At 41.3% G+C, this 15804-nt stretch overlaps 2 protein-coding genes and 1 pseudogene across 27 annotated transcripts in view; 2 read left to right on the top strand and 1 right to left on the bottom strand.

Annotated features, from left to right (window-relative positions):
• Positions 1-2634, top strand: part of ACBD5 (acyl-CoA binding domain containing 5) — a 47784-nt gene extending 45150 nt beyond the window's left edge. For all 19 annotated transcript variants that reach the window (XM_055274981.2, XM_055274979.2, XM_055274990.2 and 16 more), the window contains one exon: positions 411-2634. In XM_055274981.2, the coding sequence (XP_055130956.1) occupies positions 411-423 (13 nt within the window). In that variant the 3' untranslated portion in view covers positions 424-2634. The remainder of the gene's footprint in view (positions 1-410) is intronic.
• Positions 2635-4355: 1721 nt separating this feature from the next.
• Positions 4356-4500, top strand: LOC129481492 (uncharacterized; annotated as a pseudogene).
• Positions 4501-10198: 5698 nt separating this feature from the next.
• MASTL (microtubule associated serine/threonine kinase like) overlaps positions 10199-15804 on the bottom strand; it is a 36787-nt gene continuing 31181 nt past the window's right edge. For all 8 annotated transcript variants that reach the window (XM_055274973.2, XM_055274972.2, XM_055274975.2 and 5 more), the window contains one exon: positions 10199-11765. In XM_055274973.2, the coding sequence (XP_055130948.1) occupies positions 11608-11765 (158 nt within the window). In that variant the 3' untranslated portion in view covers positions 10199-11607. The remainder of the gene's footprint in view (positions 11766-15804) is intronic.

Genomic DNA, 15804 nt, shown 5'->3' with positions numbered 1-15804 from the left:
AACCTCGTCTCTACTAAAAATACAGAAATTACCCAGGTGTGGTGGCACATACCTGTAAGGCCAGCTACTTGCAAGGCTGAGGCAGGAGAATCGCTTGTACCCGGGAGGCGGAGGTTGCAGTGAGCCAAGATGGCACCATTGCAGTCCAGCCTGGACAACAGAGCAAGACTTTGCCTCAATAAATAAATAAATAAATAAATAAATAAATAATTTAAAACTGTTTGGTAATTTCAGCACTTGTAACTGGATCTTTCCTATCAGGCTGCAAGTCATATGAAGTAGTTTTATAAAGACTGTTGGTAATATTATGGTTTTATTTTGAATTTGAATGTTATTATTATTATGTTACCATCCAGAGAATTATTTGCATTCATACTCACAGGAAATTGGTTTTTATTTTCTTTTTAAAGAAAACTGAACTGAGGAAAATGGTGTTTTCCTCAAGAAGACTACTGGAACTGGATGACCTCAGAATGAACTGGATTGTGGTGTTCACAAGAAAATCTTAGTTTGTGATGATTACATTGCTTTTTGTTGTCCAGTAGTTTAGTTTGTGTACATATATACACATATATATTTTGCACTACACAAACGATAACATTTTAAGGACTAATATTGCTGATACTTGAATAATCAATCTCTACTAGGTTATAAGTAGTATAAACAGATTTACCCTGCCCTTGAACTTGAAGGACATTAAATTATTAATGATCATTTGGTAACATGTTTACCTGATTATCTTCCATAGAGTAACATAAGCTGCTTTTCAAAGGTACCATTGTGATAAGGAGATCAAATTTATAAGTTATTATTTCTAATTTTCTAAATTAAATAAAAGAAAGAATGCAAACCAGGAGTGAATTTCAAATGAGATGTAATCGACTTTATATCTTAGTCACGGAGTTGCCATGCTACGTAGTAGAAAACCACAGGAAGAATCGTCATATTCACTTTGTGGGCTGCCCATAATCTTTCTTGGGCATTCACAACTCTTGAGTTTGGTGTTCAGGCACCATTATTAAAAAGTGGAGTCCTGTGTACCAGACTGAGTTTTTACAAATGATTTGCAGACTAGACATAACCCGCTGATGGAAATGGTGAAGAATGAGCTTCATATAGGTTTAAAAGTGTATTCTGAGCCTGTAGATGATTAATAAGGTTTTTATTCAATCATATAAATGTATTCCTTTGTAATCATTTTTGTTTAACTGAGGATATCTAGTGTCTGCTTCATAGGGTGCTTTGAAATATAAAATGAAAACTTATTTATACTGTTTTTACAACAGTCAAAAAGGAAACACATGAAAATCACTTTTCTGCAACTGATGAACTATACAGACTGGACTCTTAACCTCTTAGTGCCTAGTTTTTCCTTCGGGGTATACTATTTTAGATACACCTACTTCACAGAGTACTGGAAGGATTTGCAAGCTAACGGGCCAAATGCTTCCATAGGAATAAGGCATGCCCAACTAACAAATTTAAGTCCCTCTTCCCCACCTCTCTCATCTAGACTAAAAAGAAGACTATAATTTAGATCCTTGGAGACTTTTCCTGTATGCCTTCCAAAACTTCCTGCTCACTTAGATGTACCTTGTGCTTTGAAGATTTCTTTGATGCAGTCTTTGTAGCAAATAATTTTTTTTTAAAACGGAGTTTCTCTCTTGTTGCCCAGGCTGGAGGGCAATGGCGCGATCTTGGCTCACTGCAACCTCCACCTCCTGGGTTCAAGCAATTCTCCTGCCTCAGTCTCCCGAGTAGCTGGGATTACAGGCATGCGCCACCATGCCTGCCTAATTTTATATTTTTAGTAGAGACGGGGTTTCTCCATGTTGGTGAGGCTGATCTCAAACTCCCAACCTCAGGTGATCTGCCTGCCTCGGCCTCCCAAAGTGCTGGGATTACAGGCGTGAGCCATTGCGCCTGGCCTGTGGCAAATAATTTTTAAGCATTCTTAAGATGTACGATGTTGGGTTTAGCATCATATGTTCAGAGTGTTTTAAATAAGAAATAATCTGTCTTTAGTATACAGGATGGTTCTTTGTTTGCCTGAAAAGTATAAGAATACAATTTACTTCTCCCAAACTCTTTTTTCCTTATTTTTTTTCTTTCAAATAACTTTAATTATTTAATCCCATACTGATTAAAATATGTCTGTCTAAAGGGATCTACTACTATTTGCTTTTAAAAAAGTGTTCCCTATTTATTTAGGAAAAAGTGAAGCAAGCAACTGAATTTATATGTAACAATAACATTTAGACCTGTGGATCAAAGTTTATTTTCAAAAATTAGATATCAATATGGCATCAGTAAAAAGTGTCTTTTCTCTTAGTATATAAATAAAATGCAAATTAAGAGTGTAAGCAGTTGTGAATCATTACAAGCAGTCTGGGATAACTAACTCCTAGGGATAACCATTTCTATCCTGTTCCAAAGTCTTATTTTATAGTTTGAAAAGCACTTTGCACACAGTTCTTGTATATAAAAGTAAAGATGTAATTATAGGATATAGTGTTTCTGCTTTGTTTAATAAGAACCTCATTTAAATTTGACAGCTATGGTATTTTTTTAATGATAACTTCTTTTCTGTTTATTGTAAAACTAAGTTAAAAATAAAAGGTTAATGAGAAATGATATGGCTTTTATTACTTGTTACTGTTAGCCCATTGATTAGGTAAGAATTCAATGAGAGTAAGTAGTAGTTGCACATAAAGTAATTATGACTCTCAAAATAAAGCCATGCTATTCCATACAATTTGATAAAAATCAGAAACTGGGATGAAATTTAACTTATTTAGTCATCTGGTTGAGAATATTAGCAATCCAGTCAGATTCTTGGTTTTACTTTTTTTTGAGACAGAGTCTCGCTCTGTTGCCAGGCCAGAGTGCAGTGCCACGATCTCGGCTCACTGCAACCTCCGTCTCTCAGGTTCAAGCGATTCTCCTGGCTCAGCCTCCCAAGTAGCTGGGACTACAGGCACGTGCCACCACGCCCAGCTAATTTTTGTATTTTTAGGTGAGACAGGGTTTCACCATGTTGGCCAGGATGGTTTCCATCTCTTGACCTCGTGATCCACCTGCCTCAGCCTCCCAAAGTGCTGGGATTACAGGCTTGAGTCACTGCGCCCAGCTGGTTTCAGTTCTTATACCAAATAAATAGCTTCCCACAGCCACACAGTGAACCCTAATCAACCATCTTATTATTATTATTATTATTATTATTATTATTATTATTATTATTATTTGAGATGGAGTCTTGCTCTGCTGCCCAGTTGGACCGCAGTGGTGTGATCTCAGCTTACTGCAACCTCTGCCTCCCAGGTTCCAGTGATTCTCCTGCCTCAGCCTCCCACATAGCTGGGATTACAGGCACCCACCACCACACCTGGCTAATTTTTTTGTATTTTTAGTAGAGACGGGGTTTTGCCATGTTGGCCAGGCTGGTCTTGAACACCTGACATCAGGTGATCTTCCTGCCTCTGCCTCCCAAAGTGCTGGGATTGCAGGTGTGAGTCACCGCACCCAGCCCTAATCAACCATCTTAAATACAAATCTCTGGTCTTATATGACATATGATGAGGGTTGTATTTTTTTTTTTAATTGCGATGGAGTTTCGCTCTTGTTGCCCAGGCTGGAGTGCAATGGTGCCATCTTGGCTCACTGCAACCTCCACCTCCCAGGTTCAAGTGATTCTCCTGCCTCAGCCTCCCGAGCAGCTGGGATTACAGGCATATGCCACACACCCGGCTAATATTTTGTATTTTTAGTAGAGATGGGGTTTCTCCATGTTGGTCAGGCTGGTCTTGAACTCCCAACCTCAGGTGACTCACCTGCCTCAGGCTCCCAAAATGCTGGGATTACAGGTGTGAGCCACCGCACCCGGCCTGGGTTTTGTGTTTTTAATACCCATCTATGACTTGTAACTTCTACAGAGTGATAAAAGTGATGTATCATTTAAGGTATCATTATTCTGCTTCATGTAATAGAAACCCAACTGTGGTGGCTTGACCAAGTAACTGGGTCTTTTCCTTCGATATAAGTCTGGAGATAGACGTCCAGGGCTGGGAAGGTGCTTCCACAATGCCATTAGGTAGACAGGCTCCTCCTGTCTTTCTTTCTCCCATCTTTAGTGTGTAGCTTTTGTCTTCATGCTTGCAAGATAGTGAAGTACATTTAGATCTAATGTCTACATTATAGGTAGGCACACAGTGAAGCGCAGAAGCCAATTAACAGTTGTATTTTTCCATCTGATCAGGAAACAGTAACTTTCTTGAAAGTCCCACACAGGAGACTCCTCACATCTCATTGGCAAGAACTGGCTCTCATAGTTATATTTTTGTATACAAAATTATTTAATCACTTCTCAGCCTTTTGGCTAAGATCAAGAGTAGTATCAGTTCTTACCAGTTATTATTATTTTTTTCTTTTGAGACTGAGTCTCGCCGTGTTGCCCAGGCTGGAGTGCAGTGAGTGGCGCAATCTCGGCTCACTGCAACCTCCGCATCCCAGGTTCAAGCGATTCTCTTGCCTCAGCCTCTCAAGTAGCTGGGATTACAGGCGCCAGCCACGTTGCCTGGATAATTTCTTGTATTTTTAGTAGAGATAGGGTTTCTCCATGTTGGCCGGGCTGGTCTCGAACTCAGGTGATTAACTTGCCACTGCACTCCAGCTTGGGAAACAGAGCAAGACATACACACACACACACACACACACACACAAAACAAGAAGGAGGGAAAGAAAGAGAGGAAGGGAGGGAGGGAGGAAGGAAGAACAGAAAGAAAAACATTAAAAAAAGAGAAATAGAGAAATTTCCTCCCTTGTTTCAATTCTTTAATATGTGTTGAAGATAACTTTTTTTTTTTTTTTTTGAAACAGAGTCTCACTCTGTCGCCCAGCAGGCTGGAGTGCAGTGGCATGATCTCGTCTCACTGCAACCTCCACCTTCCGGGTTCAAGCAATTCTCTGCCTCAGCCTCCTGAGTAGCTGGGATTACAGGCACCTGCCACCACGCCCGCCTAATTTTTGTATTTTTAGTACAGACAGGGTTTCACCATATTGGCCAGGCTAGTCTTGGACTCCTGACCTCGTGATCCACCCGCCTCGGCCTCCCAAAGTGCTGGGATTACTGCTGTGAGCCACCGCGCCCAGCCTGAAGAGAACTTTTTATACCTACATAAAATCAGGCAAGGGAGTATCAATTACTTTTTAAATTTTATTGGTCACCCTTTCCCCTCTCTTCTGTCCCCTCCCCTCTTCCCTTGGAGTGCTCTTCCTCTTCCACCAGAATCCAGTGATTCTGGTGAGGCTGCTAAATGGAACACCCAGCTACACCCATTGCTGCCCCATCGCGACTCACAGTAATGGACATGTGACTCAACCTGGTCAGCTTATATCCCATTCTTCTGACCACAGTGACATCCCAGTGATGGGCATAGAACCAGCAGTCAGTTACTCTCTGGGATTTATTTCATGGAACTACGAGAGAGTGTGTTTAAGCCACCCCATCTCCAGCCCCTAGTAGACTTTTTTTTTCATTTATTTTTTTTTTTTCACAATCACTACTTTGGATGTAGACTTAAAAAAAATGTGTCAAGGAATGTATCCATTTCTTGTAGGTTTTTCAGTTTTTTGGCATATGTCTGTTCCCGGTAGTCTCTGATGATTCTTCAGATTTCTGCGGTATCAGTTGTCATGTCTCCTTTTTCATCTTTGATTTTATTTACTTGGGTATTCCTTTTTCTTAGTCTGGCTAAAGGTTTGTTGATTTTGTTTTCAAAGTAAACCAAGTTCATTTTTAAAAATCTTTTGTATTTTGGGGAGTTTGTTTCATTTGTTTCTGCTGTTATTTCTTCTACTAATTTTGGGTTTGTTTTTGCTTTCCTAGTTAAGATGCGTTGTTAGGTTATTTATAGACTTTATTGTTATTTATTTTTTTTGAGACAGAGTTTCCCTCTCATCACCCAGGCTGGAGTGCAGAGGTGCAATCTCTGCTCACTGCAACCTCTGCCCCCCCGGGTTCAAGTGATTCCCCTTGCCTCAGCCTCCTGAGTAGCTGGGATTATTAGCACCCACCACCACACACCCAGCTAATTTTTTGTATTTTTGGTAGAGATGGGGTTTCACCATGTTGGCCAGGCTGGTCTTAAACTCCTGACCTCAGGTGATCCGCCCGCCTCGATCTCCCAAAGTGTTAGGATTACAGGCGTGAGCCACCGCATCTGGCCATAGACTTTTTTAGAACTGTTTTAGGTTTACAACAAAATCAAGTGGAAAGTAGAGCTCCCATATTCCACCCTCCTCTCCCCCTGCCCCACCTGCACAACCTCTTCCACCGTCAACATCTGGTGGAGTGGTACATTTGTTTCATCTGATGAACCAACATGAACATATCATTACCATGGAGCTCATTCTTAGTGTACATCCTATGAGTTTTGACAAATTTAAAATATGTATCCACCATTATATCACACAGAGTAGTTTCACTGCCCTAAAAAATCCTCTGTGCTCCACCTAGTCATCCTTCCCTCCTAACTTCTGGCAACCACAGATCCTTTTACTGTCTCTATAGTTGTGCCTTTTCTACAGTGTCATATATTTGGAATCATATAGTGTGTCGCCTTGTCAGACTGCCTTCTTCCAGTTAGTAATATGCACTTAAGATTCGTCTGTGTCTTTTCATTGTGGTTCATTTCTTCTTAGCGCTGAATAATATCCCATTATATAGATGTGCCTCTGTTTATTCATTCACCTGTTGAAGGAAGAGTGTAAAAGAATTTGCAGACATACCATTTTTATTTGGAGGTGTCCAACTGATTTCTTGAATTCTTTATTTGGGTGTCTCACAGACATCTCAAACTTATTAGTATGTCTACCCATCCTGTCCCTCATTCCAGTTCAGGGTGTAGCACCACAATCGACTCAACTGCTCAAGCCAGAAGTTAGGTGTCAAATGTGGTTCTTCCATTCTCTCACCTGCCTCATCCCATATATCAGTAAAGGCCTGTTGCTCCTACCTCTAAAATATGTCTTGAATGCAGGTGGGCTGGTGCAGAAGCCTTTTATTCAGTCTCCTTCCTTCAAAGGTTGTCCTGTACAATACACTTTCCACACAGTTAAAAGAATGACTCATCCATAGTTGGCTTGGTACTAATTGAAAGACCTGGTGTAAACAGTAAATATTTGTACTATATTCTGGACTCTCAGCATTTTTATAAATGGCTAAAAATAAGACAGTTCTTTGTAGCAAATAGAGCAATTAGACCTGAATGTCCTTCAAGATGTTTTGGAGCATAACAGCAAGGCTTTATATAGTACCACTTCCCAAACCCAAAATTAAAGTGCATATTCCAGGAAGCAGTAGGGTACATAGGGTTCAAATAATTATCATTTATTAAACACCTTTTATGTTTGCTATGTACTTCATCTTACTTAATTCTAACATAGGTGGACCGAGATAAACAGGCCATTCTTCAAACATAATGTCTGGATTTGTTTAACATTTAATGGGGGTGGGACAAAACATTTTTAAATAATTTTATTTGAGGCAGAGTCTCATTCTGTCACCCAGGCTGGAGTGCAATGGCGCCATCTTGGCTCACTGTAACCTCCACCTCCCAGGTTCAAGCAATTCTCCAGCTTCAGCCTCCCGAGCAGCTGGGATTACTGGCACGCACCATCACACCTGGCTAATTTTTTTTTTTTTTTTTTTTTTTTGAGACGGAGTCTCGCTCTGTCGCCTAGGCTGGAGTGCAGTGGCGCAATCTCGGCTCACTGCAAGCTCCGTCTCCCGGGTTCATGCCATTCTCCTGCCTCAGCCTCTCCGAGTAGCTGGGACTACAGGCGCCCACCACCACGCCTGGCTAATTTTTTGTATTTTTAGTAGAGACAGGGTTTCACCGTGGTCTCGATCTCCTGACCTCGTGATCCGCCCGCCTCGGCCTCCCAAAGTGCTGGGATTACAAGCATGAGCCACTGTGCCCGGCCACGCCTGGCTAATTTTTATATTTTTAGTAGAGACGGGGTTTTACCATGTTGGCCAGGTTGGTCTCAAACTCCTGACCTCCTATGATCCACCCGTCTCAGCCTCCCAAAGTGCTGAGATTACAGGCGTAAGCCACCATGCCCAGCCTAAAAAACAATTTTTTTTTTTTTTTAGATAAGTGTTTACTCATATTTTTATTTTGGAGCTCCAAAGGAAAAAAAGTCACATCTATTATTATTATTTTGCATTTGTCGTGTAAGAATAAAACATTTTCCTTTAAGAGATACCAACTTATTTTTTCTTTTTACTCTTTTTCTTTCTAAATTCGTCCAATAAACATTATGCCATTGTGAAAACAAAAGTTTATTTTTTATATATATATTTTTATTATACTTTAAGTTCTAGGGTCCATGTGCACAACGTGCAGGTTTGTTACATATGTATACATGTGCCATATTGGTGTGCCGCACCCATTAACTCGTCATTTACATTAGGTATATCTCCTAATGCTATCCCTCCCCCCTCCCCCCACCACATGACAGGCCCCGGTATGTGATGTTCCCCTTCCTGTGTCCAAGTGTTTTCATTGTTCAGTTCCCACCTATGAGTGAGAACATGTGGTGTTTGGTTTTTTTGTCCTTGCGATAGTTTGCTGAGAATAACGGTTTTTTAAAAATTTAGATAGAGACAGGGTCTTGCTATGTTGGCCAGGGTAGTCTCTAACTCCTGGCCTCAAGCAATCATCCCACCTCGGCTGTCCAAAGTGCTGGAAATAAAGGCGTGAACCACTATGCCCAGCCACAGATTATTTTTTATTAATACAAACTGTATATAGCTGGCCGGGCAGCTCACGCCTGTAATCCCAGCACTTCGGGAGGCCAAGGCAGGTGGATCACGAAGTCAGGAGTTTGAGACCAGCCTGGCCAACAAAGAACAATACATTTGTAGAGAAATGACAGGACAGAGGAAAGTGGTTTTAGGCTTCCAAGGACTGGAACCTTTGGGAAGGCAAACACTGTATGTGGGAGGAAACTAATTGAATAAGGTTTTTTTGCCAATTCCTCTGGTGCTGTCCCTGGTAGATAAGACTCTAGAATTGTCTCCAGCAAAGGAGAATTTATATCCTGCCTTTGGGCAGAAAGGCAGGGGGATGGGGAGAGCTTTCCTCAGTTTGCTGCTTCTTAACTGCCTTTAGCTCAAAAATATTTTTATGTCAAAGAGGCATTTTAGGATGATATATTCTGATTTCCTTCATAGCAAAAGATGCATGGATTTCTATTGGTGACCGTTGTTGTTTTTTAAAGACGTGCATGCACACATATACATCAGCTGTCAAAACCATTCCCTTTTTCCCATTGTTCTTTCCTCTTAGGTTTTTCCCTAGCAAGTGTCTGAATCTACATCTTGACAGGTATAAATTTAGATATTAAGTCAGCTGTTCCCAATAAATACCATTACAGCATGCCTTACCTGTGGCTGAATTTCAAGTGACTATAGCTTCACATGCTAGATCTGCTGGTAAACAGTGTTTGTAACTTTCCACTCAAGGCCATTGTCTTCTGCATTGGGAATATGCTCAGAGAACATTTCCCCGATTATTCAGTAATGTTTTCAAGTCCCTGTTAAGGTTAATATCCTGGGTAGCAACTAAATTGGCTTGTTCCTTAATCTACTCTGTTCATTCCAACTCTCCAAATTAATCACTATTAATCCCCACTATACAGTGAGTCATCAGTAGCTCAGTTTAACTTGCCAGAGGCCTTTTATTGTGGCAGAGCAGTGATTTCAACAATTTGTGTTTGATTCCAAAACTTTTTTTATTTCTACTACTGGCAAATACCATAAAAGGATAATAGATAATTCTATGCTTTTGCCTAATTTAAGGGAAAGATGTAATTCACATTAAAGTTTTTAACAACTGTATTTTGAACATTTTACTAGAAGTGACCATTAAATCTAAGTAGTTATTACTAAAACAAGCTCAGTAAATCCATTAACCCATGGATTCAATTATATAGTACTAATTATAATGGTGTATCTTTCACTGTAACCATTTTAAATTTGTACATTTTGTCAACTACATTATAACAGGGCTGTTTATTGGGATGGTCATGGAAAGCAAAAACACTAAACACGATGTGCAAAAGGAACAAGTTTTTTTTTTCCCTCAGAGATGGGGTCTCGCTTTGTTGAAAAGAATGATGTTGACAGATAATGTACTTGTGATAGTTATATTTATTAAGCAAAAGAAAATTATGTTTTATTTTTTAAGGATCAGTCTGTTTCTGATAATGTTGCATGTTTTAAATAAATGACAATAAGATGTAAAGCATCACATTTTCTGTGAAAATTGAACAAGCTATTCAAATTGCTACATTATATCACACCTAATTGTTCCAGTAGTATTTTGTTTTTTGAGACCGAGTCTCATTCTGTTGCCCAGGCTGAAGTGCAGTGATGTGATCTCAGCTCACTGCAATCTCCGCCTCCCAGGTTCAAGCAATTCTCATGCCTCAGCCTCCTGAGTAGCTGGGACTACAGGTGTGCACCACCATACCTGGCTAATTTTTGTATTTTTAGTAGAGACAGGGTTTTGCCATGTTGGCCAGGCTGCTCTCAAACTCCAGGCCTCAAGCGACTTGCCTGCCTCAACCTCCCAAAGTGCTGGTATTACAGGCATGAGCCATCGCACCCGGCCTCCAGTACTATTTAAAACAAATACATATTGTGGACTACACACCAACAGAAATCAAGGTGGCAAAACTGTATCATTAGTAAAGTAAGCGAAAGCCTTAGTCTTTTTGTTTACTCCTTATTCCCCAAAGGAGTTACTAAGCGAAGGAATTTTCCAGCTGCCTTTATTTTTTTGAGACGGAGTCTTGTTCTGTTGCCCAGGCTGGAGTGCAGTGGCGCGATCTTGGCTCACCACAACCTCCTCCTCCTGGGTTCAAGCAATTCTCCTGCCTCAGCCTCCAGAGTAGCTGGGACTACAGGCGCCTGCCACCATGCCCGGCTAATTTTTGTATTTTTAGTAGAAATGGGGTTTCATTATGTTGGCTGGGATGGTCTCGAACTCCTGACCTCAAGATCAGCCTGCCTCGGGCTCCCAAAGTGCTGGGATTACATGCATGAGCCACTGCGCCTGGCCTTCCAGCTGCATTTCTGAGTTCACAAGTATGGCCTTAAATGATTGCCCTCAAGAACACAGCTTTTGAAGGTAATCATATGCAGGTAAATTACAATCAAATGGAACTGTATGATTATTTTGTTATTTTAATACTAAACTGAACAGTGAACTGAAATCAGAGGAGAAAGAAAATCAAGCTAGTGGCTCACTCTCAATAGTGTCTTCTAATTTTATTGATGCTTCAGTTTTCATAAAGTGCAATAAACAAAATAAATAGATGAAAAAAGCTTTGAAGCTTTATATACAGTTTTGAGGTTAAATTACTGACTATATTCCTTTCAGCCTTTTAACTCTGTGAAAGCTGTAACATACATTAAAAGCACATTGAACTAGGTTAAATAATGATCTTTCCCCCTTAGATCAATCTAGTATTAAGGAGTATATAATTATGCAAGCTCATTCTATAACACAAGGCTAGACTAAGAGGAAAATTTTTGTGCTACAGACTAAATCCAGATACGGTCAGGTGCTGAGCAGTATTCCTGGCCTCAAAATAGGAGGTATCTGTTTCGTCATCTGGCTGGGGGATGAAAGGCATGGTTTGATGCTGCAGATTTTCCCAGTCTACATCACTGAAGAGAGGATGACGTTTTAGCTCTTAGGAAAAATAGAAAACAAAACAGTATGATATCATTACCTAAGTACTGCTTTACAGGAATTATTATAAAAAGAGAATGTCTCACATAAAACTTACCTTACTTTGTCAGTTTCACAGACGTTTGTTTAATGTCTGTTAGGCCACATACTTCACAAAGGTCTACATGGGCCATTTTGAATATCACTTGGCATATGACAGGTGCCTGGTTTGTATTTGTTTAATGACAGAATGAATGATTTGCCTTAACTTAGAAGCCTATCTTTCTCACAGCTTTTTTTTTTGAGACGAAGACTCGCTCTGTTGCCCAGGCTGAAGTGCAGTGGCGCGATCTCTGCTCACTGCAACCTCCGCCTCCTGGGTTCAAGTGATTCTCCTGCCTCAGCCTCCCGAGTAGCTGGGATTACAGGTGTGTGCCACCCATGCCTGTCCTAAAACAATCTTGTTAGTGTCTTGGGTTTTTCAAAGCCTGATAAGGAAATACAGGAAATCTTTTTTTATGAAACCCTCTGTTCTGTAATTTTTTAAAACAAATTTATTTTCCCTAATCTTGCTAGACAGATGTTCTGTAATTTCTTATTGCTTCATTTTTGATACTATTATTTATTGATCAATGTGCTGGATCCCAGGTTGGCTCAAGACAAACTTGGTATATTATAAACCACTCAATAGTTTTCTCAATGCAGGAGTATATTAAACCCTAATTTGGAAACTAGTAAATCTCATTAGCAGCTGCCTTAAAATTCTTTTGTTGTTGTTGTCGTTGTTGTTGTTGAGACAGAGACTTGCTGTCACCAGGCTGCAGTGCATGCAGTGGTGCGATCTCGGCTCACTGCAATCTCCGCCTCCCAGGTTCAAGTGATTCTCCTGCCTCAGCCCCCCAAGTAGCTGGGACTACAGGCATGCGCCACCACGCCCAGCTAATTTTTGTATTTTTAGTAGAGACGGGGTTTCACCATGTTGGCCAGGTTGGTCTCAAACTCCTGACCTCAGGTGATCTGCCCACCTTGGCCTTCCAAAGTGCTGGGATGACAGGTGTGAGTCACCACGTCCGGCACTCACGTCTTTTTTTTTTTTGAAATGGAGTCTCTTTCCGTTGCCCAATCTGGAGTGTAGTGGTGCAATCTTGGCTCGCTGCAACCTCCATCTCCCGGGTTCAGTGATACTCCTGCCTCAGCCTCCCAAGTAGCTGGGACTACAGGTGAGTGCTACCATGCCTGGCTAATTTTTTTTTTTTTTTTGGTCTGTCACCTAGGCCAGAGTGCAATGGCACAATCTCGGCTCACTGCAAACTCTGCCTCCTGGTTTCAAGCGATTCTCCCACCTCATCCTCCTGAGTAGCTGGGATTACAGATGTGCACCACTACGCCTGGCTATTTTTGTATTTTCAGGAGAGATGGGGTTTCACCATGTTGGTCAGGCTGGTCTCGAACTCCCGACCCCAAGGGATCCACCCGCCTCAGCCTCCCAAAGTGCTGGGATTATAGGTGTGAGCCACTGTGCCCGCCCTGCCTGCATCTTGTTAAAGAATCCCTGACTCAGGGGAAGAGAGTGTGGCCTACTTTCTGCTCCTTGATAAACCTTCCATGCCATTGATCTTCCATGATGAATGCTCCAGTTTTTACTCTAAGGCCTTGCCACCTGTTTCTATGACCACACTCCTTAGCAGTATCTATTGCCCTAGACAGCTTTAGCATGAAGCTCACCCTCCTTTCCCTTTCTTCCCTGTGCTCCATCCTTATCCTTCATGGTGACTTCAAGATAGATACTGATGACACTTCTGACACGTTCTCTTCATGGTTCTTTGACTTCCTTGATTTCACTGACTTGCTTCTAGCATATGGCTACATTGGAAGCTCTATATCACTGAGCTGCTCTGCTTACAAGATTTCAAAGCCTTCCTCACCTCTTTATTGCCATTTCATTACCTGTCATTGTTCCTATTTCCTTCTACCTAGTAAAATAAAAGTATGCTCTTTTGGGCAGGGAGTAGTGGCTCACGCCTGTAATCCCAGCACTTTGGGAGGCTGAGGTGGGTGGATTACTTGAGGTCAGGAGTTCGAGACCAGCCTGGCCAACATGGTGAAACCCCGTCTCTACTAAAAATACAAAAATTAGCCAGGCGTGGTGGGACGCAGCTGCAGTCCCAGCTATTTGGGAGGCTGAGGCAGGAGAATCACTTGAACCTGGGAGGCTGAGGCTGCAGTGAGCCGAGATCATACCACTGCACTCCAGCCTGGGCAACAGAACAAGATTCCGTCTCAAAAAAATAATAAAAAAAAAAATCCTTCTTATGAGTGATAGTGTTTTTTATAATGGCAATCTGACCAATATGTTGCTTTCAGACACTCATATCGATTCTGAAATAATACTACAAGGACTCAGTATGTCCAAATCCAATGTACAGCATCGGAAGTTGAAATGTGTGTGTGTTTATATGTTTTAAGTAGCATAATCTCAGTCTGAAGTGCCTTGAAAAAGCTAGAGCTGAGTTTCCAAATGTCTGCTCCGTCACTTCACACAGGTTTCTGCTCAAATGCCCGTCTTCACAGAGGTCCTCCTGACCACACTGTCTAAAAAGAGGTCTCGTGCCATCACTTCATCCTCTCACCCTGCTTTATTTTTCTTCCTAGTATTTACCACGATGCTGTGTCTGTAACTTCACTGTCTTTCTTTCCACTAGAATGTAAGTTCCACGAGGACAGGGATCTGAGTCTAGATCATCCCTAGGGTATTCCCAGGGCCTGAAGCAATATCACCTAGCTCCTAGAAGGCACTCTATAGGATTGGTTAAATCAGTGAGTAAACAAACTGGGCCAGGCATGGTGGCTCATGCCTGTAATCCCAGTACTTAGGGAGGCCAAGGTGGGCAGATGGCTTGAGCCCAGGAGTTCAAGACCAGCCTGGGCAACACAGCAAAACCCCATCTCTACTAAAAATACAAAAATTAGCTGTGTGTGGTAGTGTGCACCAGTAGTACCAGCTACTTGGGAGGCTGAGGTGGAAGAATCACTTGAGCCCAGAAGGTTATAGTGAGCCGAGATTGTGCTACTACATTCCGGCCTGGGCGACAAACCCAGAGCCTATCTCAAAAAAATCCCAAAACCAAAAAAAGAAAGAAATTATTACAGGGAACACCTAGAAGCTGATGCAAATGACACATTTCTGAAGCTCATTTTCCTGAATACATCCTACTTGACATAGAAATGCATTTTGGGACATAATGCTTTTCTCTATATTACCATACCTCGTTACAAAAAGAATTTTAAAATCCCAGCACTTTGGGAGGCTGAGGCAGGAGGATCACAAGGTCAAGAGATCAAGACCGTCCTGGCCAACATGGCGAAACCCCGTCTCTACTAAAAAATACAAAAATTAGCTGGGCGTGGTGGCACATGTCTGTAGTCCCAGCTACTTGGGGGGCTGAGGCAGGAGAATCACTTGAACCTGGGAGGCGGAGGTTGCAGTGAGCCGAGATCGCACCACTGCATGCACTGCAGCCTGGTGACAGAGCAAGTCTCTGTATCAACAACAACGACAACAACAACAAAAGAATTTTAAGGCAGCTGCTAATGAGATTTACTAGTTTCCAAATTAGGGTTTAATATACTCCTGCATTAAGAAAACTATTGAGTGGTTTATAATATACCAAGTTTGTCTTGAGCCAACCTGGGATCCAGTACATTGATCAATAAATAATAGTATCGAAAATGAAGCAATAAGAAATTACAGAACATCTGTCTAGCAAGATTAGGGAAAATAAATTTGTTTTAAAAAATTACAGAACAGAGGGTTTCATAAAAAAAGATTTCCTGTATTTCCTTAACTTTATCAGGCTTTGAAAAACCTGAGACACTAACAAGATTGTTTTAGGACAGGCATGGGTGGCTCACAACTGAAATTCAGCATTTTGGGGAGGCTAAGGTGGGAGGATCCTTTGAGCCCAGGAGTTCAAGACCAGCCTAAGCAACATAGTGAGACACTGTCTCTAAATAAATAAATAGCAATAATAATGTATGTTAAAAAAAAAAAAAAGAGGTA

This window comes from Symphalangus syndactylus, chromosome 4 (genome assembly GCF_028878055.3).
Source record: "Symphalangus syndactylus isolate Jambi chromosome 4, NHGRI_mSymSyn1-v2.1_pri, whole genome shotgun sequence".
Lineage (NCBI taxonomy): Eukaryota > Metazoa > Chordata > Mammalia > Primates > Hylobatidae > Symphalangus > Symphalangus syndactylus.
Note: the sequence above shows the minus strand (reverse complement) of the source record. Positions and strands in the feature narration are given on the sequence as shown.